Source organism: Phaenicophaeus curvirostris, chromosome 13 (assembly GCF_032191515.1).
Source record: "Phaenicophaeus curvirostris isolate KB17595 chromosome 13, BPBGC_Pcur_1.0, whole genome shotgun sequence".
Taxonomy (NCBI): Eukaryota; Metazoa; Chordata; class Aves; order Cuculiformes; family Cuculidae; genus Phaenicophaeus; species Phaenicophaeus curvirostris.
Genome location: NC_091404.1, coordinates 20,502,644 through 20,508,388, shown reverse-complemented (window position 1 = coordinate 20,508,388; position 5,745 = coordinate 20,502,644). Strand labels below are relative to the sequence as shown.

At 58.0% G+C, this 5,745-nt stretch overlaps 1 protein-coding gene across 1 annotated transcript; it reads left to right on the top strand.

The window, feature by feature from the left end:
* The first annotated feature begins 549 nt into the window (after positions 1-549).
* LOC138726074 (transforming growth factor beta activator LRRC32-like) lies at positions 550-3,835 on the top strand. Its single transcript, XM_069867489.1, has 2 exons — positions 550-720; positions 1,562-3,835. The coding sequence occupies exons 1-2, from the start codon at positions 601-603 to the stop codon at positions 3,530-3,532; spliced, it is 2,091 nt and encodes a 696-aa protein (XP_069723590.1). The 5' UTR covers positions 550-600; the 3' UTR covers positions 3,533-3,835.
* Positions 3,836-5,745: the final 1,910 nt, after the last annotated feature.

Sequence of the window (5,745 nt, the reverse complement as noted above, 5' to 3'; positions counted from 1 at the left end):
TTGCCCCAAGGAGGGGCAGGTGCCATGGGAGAGTCCCCTCGGCTGGGCTGCGGTGGCACAGGGAGGGGAATTCACTCACCTCGGTGTGGTGAGCTCACCTGCAGCCCTGGAGGTGCTGGGAGTCTTGTGGTGATCGCTGGCAGCCAAGAGCTCAGTCCCTGACCCGGGATGGCTGGGGAGCCCTCGGCATCCGCGGCACCAGCTGCCTGGCCAGAGCTGGCACAGGGCAGAGGCAGCTGGAGGAAGAGCAGGTCCACGCAGGGGAACTCCCCAAACCCTATTGGCTTTCCCAAGTACCAACCCTGCCGCCTGGCATTCCAGCCGGGCAGCGGCTCCAGCGATCACCTGGGCGCCGGTGCAGCCCTGCCTCCTCCCCATCCTGCTGTTTCTCTTTCCCTTCCTTGTGACTTTCTGCACTGTTTTTCCCCCTCTGCAATCTTATGTCTTTCTTTTCCCACTTCCGTAGCTACCAACACCCACATGCGTTATCTCCTTCCCCCGTCCCATCCTGAAGCCTATTTATACAGAGCCCGGCTCGTGCCCGGCTTGCCAGAGGGAGCTGGAGGAGCGGGACGGGGCTGGCAGTGCCCGCAGCCCAACATGCTCCTCTCTGCACACCGGCTGCCTGAAGGAGGGTGCTTGCTGCTCTGGCTGCTCCCATCCATGCTCAGAGCCCAGTCCGACGGGGAGGTGAGGCCCAGGTCCAGCCTGTGCCAGCAGGTAAGGCTGCTTTCTGAGGAGCCTCTGGGCTGGGATGGCACCAGCAGCACCGCTGGGTCCAAATGGGGCTGCGAGCATCCCTCGGTGCATCTCCTCCCCACAGCTCTCGTCTCCCTCAGCTTCCATCTCTTTAACCTTCCTGGCTCTGCTCTCCTCTCTGCTCTCCTGTCTCCAAGTTGGTCTCCCACTAGCCGGTCCCCAGCATCCAACTGTCCCATGTCCCCGTCCTGCTGTTCCAGCAGCCCGTGCCACGGGGGTGTCAGCTCGAGATGTTTGCTAGGAGACAGGAGGGAGTGTGGGGTCCCACCGGGTGTTAGCAAGGCAGTTGGGAGTCTGGACGCAGAGCAGCTGGTTTATGTTCCACCCCCACCAGAAAGGTGGTGGGGTAGGGGAGGCAGAAACCAGCTGCTCCACATCCAGACTTGCGACTCCAAACTGGTGGAGGAAACTGGTTTGGAGGGAGAGGGAAGGGGGAGCCCACCAGCACGGTGCCCCTCCTCTGCCCGGACGGGACAGGGATGCTCTGGACCAGGCCCTCCAGAACCTGGGTTTGTTCCTGGGAGGACCTGCAGGGCCAAAGACAGAGTCTCCTCCTTGCTCCACCAAAAACAACTCAGCAGTATCAGCCAGAGCCTCAGAAAGCCCACCCTAACCCTGGGGACAAGCTCCTTGTTTCTGAGCAGAGGCCATAGGTGGTCTGGCCCTTCCCATCGCAGGCTTGGGAAGGAGGACCTGTGCTCATTTCCATGTTGCTCGTGCCCATCTTTGACAGCAGCGGCTTGGCTGTAGCTGTGGTTTGTAGCCCCCCCTCACGCTGACGGCTTCTCTCGTCTCTCCGCAGAGCCCCACAAAGACGTCTTGCAAAGGGGCTGGCCTGCACGAGTTTCCAAAGGAGCTTGGCCAAGGAATTAGGTACCTCGAGCTCTCCAACAACTTCATCCAAAACCTGTCGGACAGCTACGTGCCAGGCTTTGGGCAGCTTGAGTACCTGGACTTGTGCTCCAACCAGCTGGAAACCGTGTTGGATACAGCCCTGTCCCAGCTGCCCCAGCTGCGCTCCCTGCTCCTGGGATCGAACCGCCTGGATCGCAATTACCGTGCAAATGGGCGAGCTCTTCGTCTGCTCAGGAATATAGAGGAGCTGGACCTGTCAGCAAATAACCTGGAGAGCCACATGGCGAGCTGGTACATCAGCAACCTCACCACGCTGAGGACTCTGGATCTCTCCGGCAACAAGATGGTCAGGCTGCCGGCAGGGATCTTCTGGAGCACGTCCCAGCTGCGCAACCTCGACCTCAGCAACAACTACATCATGGAAATCGAGGAGGGAGTGTTTGAGGCTCTGGAAGAGCTGGAGGTGGTGAACTTGGCTTTGAATTCCCTCCACTGTATCTCTGGCTTCAGCCTCACGCAGCTGCGAGTTTTAAATCTCAGTCACAACGCCCTGGAGCTCTTCATCTCGGAGGAGGGAGCAGAGCCCTACCTGCTTCAAGTGCTCGACTTGAGCTATAACAGACTCCTCTATTTTCCAGAGCTCCCCAAAGCCCATTATCTCACACACTTAAACCTCTCCAACAACCTTATTGCTTCCCTGCTCCCAGGCTCACACCATCCAAGGGAGTTTGCGCTTCCCTACGAGGAGATGTTGAGGTTTAATAGAACCTTGCATACCGTGGCTGGTCTGACACGTGTAGCTGACTTGGATCTCAGCAATAACCAGCTGCAACTGTTCCCATTCCCCTTCTTGCGCAGCCTGGGCTCCCTGCACAGCCTCAGCCTGGCCAGGAATTGCCTCCGGGACGTGGCCATGGAGTCGCTCACCAGCAGCACAGAGTCCAGCAACCTCTCGGATACTCCTCTGAAGCACGACACCCTCTCCGTGCGCTCGCTGGACCTCCACGACAATGCCCTCCGCGTGGTGCCGCGCTGGTTTTTTGATTCTCTGCCGCAGCTGGAAAGGATCGATCTGGGCTCCAACAGCCTCCAGCCTTGCGAGGGCCAGGGGGGCGAGCGGCTCTCTCACACGCCAGCCCCAGGAGGCACCTGCACGCCCTTCGACAACGCGCCTCGCTTGAAGCATCTGAGCCTTCACAACAACAACATCACCAGGCTGCACCCCTACACCTTCAACCAGACCTGGCTGCTCTCCCTCGACCTCTCGGGGAACGAGGGCTTGTTTGTCTCTAAGGAAGCGCTGCAGGGGCTGGAGTTCTCCCTGCAGAAACTCTCGCTGAGGGGCAACCAGATGGACGACAGCAAGGCAGAGCTCCCCTGCCTGCACACACTCAAGGTCTTGGACCTCTCAGGCAATAATTTGAGCCTTTTGCCCCCAGGGATTTTCTGCTCCCAGCTGGAAAGCCTGGATGTTCGCAATAACAGCCTTCTGACACTGGAGAAGCTGGCGCTCACGAGCTGGTCACACAGCCTGAAGGACGTGTCCATCGCTGGAAACCCCTTCAGCTGCTGCTCGCTGGCCTGGCTGGACGCACTGCGGGCAGCCGGCGTGGGCGTGCGGGACCTGGACGAAGCCCTTTGTGCCTACCAGGACGGGAGCAGGAACTTCTCCACCAAGATAACCAGCAGCCCTCGGTGGCTTTGTCCACGTCCCAAGGGCACTGGCTTTCTGGCTCTGCTTGTGGTCGTACTGAGCCTGTTCTTTCTCAGCTCTGCGGTTTGCTGCCTTCTGAAGAAAGGGCAGGACTCCCCAGGGGGTGCAGGACTCTGCAACAACAAGGTTGGGGTCTTCCCCCAGTGCCCCAAAACAGAGGGGCCAGGCGAGGCGAGGCCGACAGAGAGCATCACCAAAGTATAGCCCAGCCCTGGCAGGAGGAACTGCACTGCTCAGGCAGAACTCTAATTATTATTAATAATATTAATTAATATTATTGTATTTTTGGTCTCCAACCCCCACTGGTATCCCATGTGTTTTGCATTCACAAGCCCAACAGAAGGAGCATGGTTGGTGCTGAACCCTGGGCTGGGCAGAGGGGGTCTCTGGTCCCCGTCTCCCTCTCTAGAAGGAAGGTGCCCCCATCAGTTCTGTTCCCCGCAAGAAATTAAATGTACCACAAACAGTTGCAGGTGGGGTTTCTTACCTGCTGTCGTAGGTTATCATCACCCAGGACAAGAAAACAAGCTGGAGGCTGCTCGAATTGATCTGCCCCACCCTGAATCCATCACACAGAGGGAATTGTCTCTATTGGTGCCACCTGAGTGGGTCACAGCTTTCCCAGCAGTCACTATCTGCCTTTTAAGAAGGTTTAATAGCTTGGTTGAATCCCTTCTCCTGCTCCCCAGGGCATTCCCAGCCCGGCAGGAATGGCCAGTGGCAGGGAACGGGTCTTATTGGTCGCTCTGGTCACTGAGTGCCCAGCTGAGAGGGGGGTTCTGCAGGACCCTCCACCCTCCTCTCCTGCCTTTCCCTGACAAGCTGTCATCCAACGATGCTGTGGAGTTGGCAGGGCGTAAAACCACCCGGGGCACCACTGTCTCACCCACTGGGAGCGTGAGAATGAGAGAGGAAAACCTGTCCTTGGCCGACGCTGGGTTGTGAGCAATTTGAGGTGGGTTCCACCCTCAGCACCAGAAGGTGCCAGGTGGGCTGGTGAGGTGCCCCGGCAAAGGGGGGTGGCTGCTGTCGTGGTGGGATGGGTGCGATGCTCTGGGAGGGGGGGCGGGCATTGGAACAGGGACCCCGCTGCCCAGGGAAGGGGCTGAGCCCTGTGGATGTGGTGCTGAGGGATGTGGTTTCATGGTGGAGTCAGCAGTGCTGGGTTAAAGGCTGGACTTAAAGCTCTTTTCCAATATGAATGATCCTGTGATTCGATGATTTTATATCCAGCTTGCCAGGGCAGGGAGGTGATGCACCCCTGCCCAGCACCCAGGTGCTGCTGAGCACCCGATGGCCGGGGCTGGCTCTGCAGGAGAGTGAAAATAGGGCTGTGATAAAACCTCTTACATTTCACATCTCTTCGGTTCCACCTCAGAAGTCCCCAGCTGGCTCAGGCCACCTACTTCTCCACACACCTGGTGGTTTAGAGGATGTGAGAGCAAAATGGCTTGGAAGTCACTTAAAATCCCAGCTACTTAACTGTCTTTTTTTTTTTTTTTTTTTTTCCTTTCAAGCCTATAGTGGTTTTACTGTGAAGCAAAGGGCATTTTTGCTGTAAAGCATATGCCTTCCCCATGCAGCCTGAGTTGCCGCTGGGGCTGCAGTTTCCCGGCTTTGATGGGCATCGAGCTCTGAAGGGAGCCTTTGATGGCCCCGTGTTTCCATCCTCGCCTCAGTTTCCCTTTGATCTGGTGCTCTGCACCTCATCGCGGTGAATGACCAGCCGTGCTGCTGCCCGGGGCATGGCAGGGGAGCCTGGTACTGAGTGCCACCACCCTGCAGGGACCCTTGGCATGGGCAAGCAGCCTTCACCACGGGTGAAAACCCAGCCCCCCGCGCAAGCGTGGCCCTTTGCTGGATCTTCCGCTTCCACACGCACCCATCCCTTTTCTATTCCTGCTCCCGTGTCCCTCTCCTTTGCCAAAATCCCCATGCATGCCGGTCACCCCCTCATGGCCACAAGCCCTCATCCTCTCCCATCCTGGTGCTCCCTGTTCCAGCACGGACCCCAGACGACGTCCCAGGGGAGACGCAGCCAGCTGGGCTCTGGGCATGAAGCACAGGACGCCAGAAGCCACCATCCCACCTTGGTCTCTTCCGCACTTCTCAGCGGGTCCCGTGCCCTGGGGGTGGCACCAGCTCCCTGGGAAACATTCACGGTCAGGTTGGATGGGGCTCTGAGCAACCTGATCAAATTGAAGATGTCCCTGCTTATTGCATCCACTGGATGGGCTCCAAGCATCCCTTCCAATCCAAACCATTCTGCGACTCTGAAATGCTGTGTCAGGTTATTATGTTTATAAGTCCACGTGCTTTCCTCCTTCAAAGAAAACCAGGATTCCAGGTTGTGGTCTCACAGGTACCGAAGAAGAACCGAATCCATGTCAGCACCCAGGGCAATGGCCTCTTCTCCC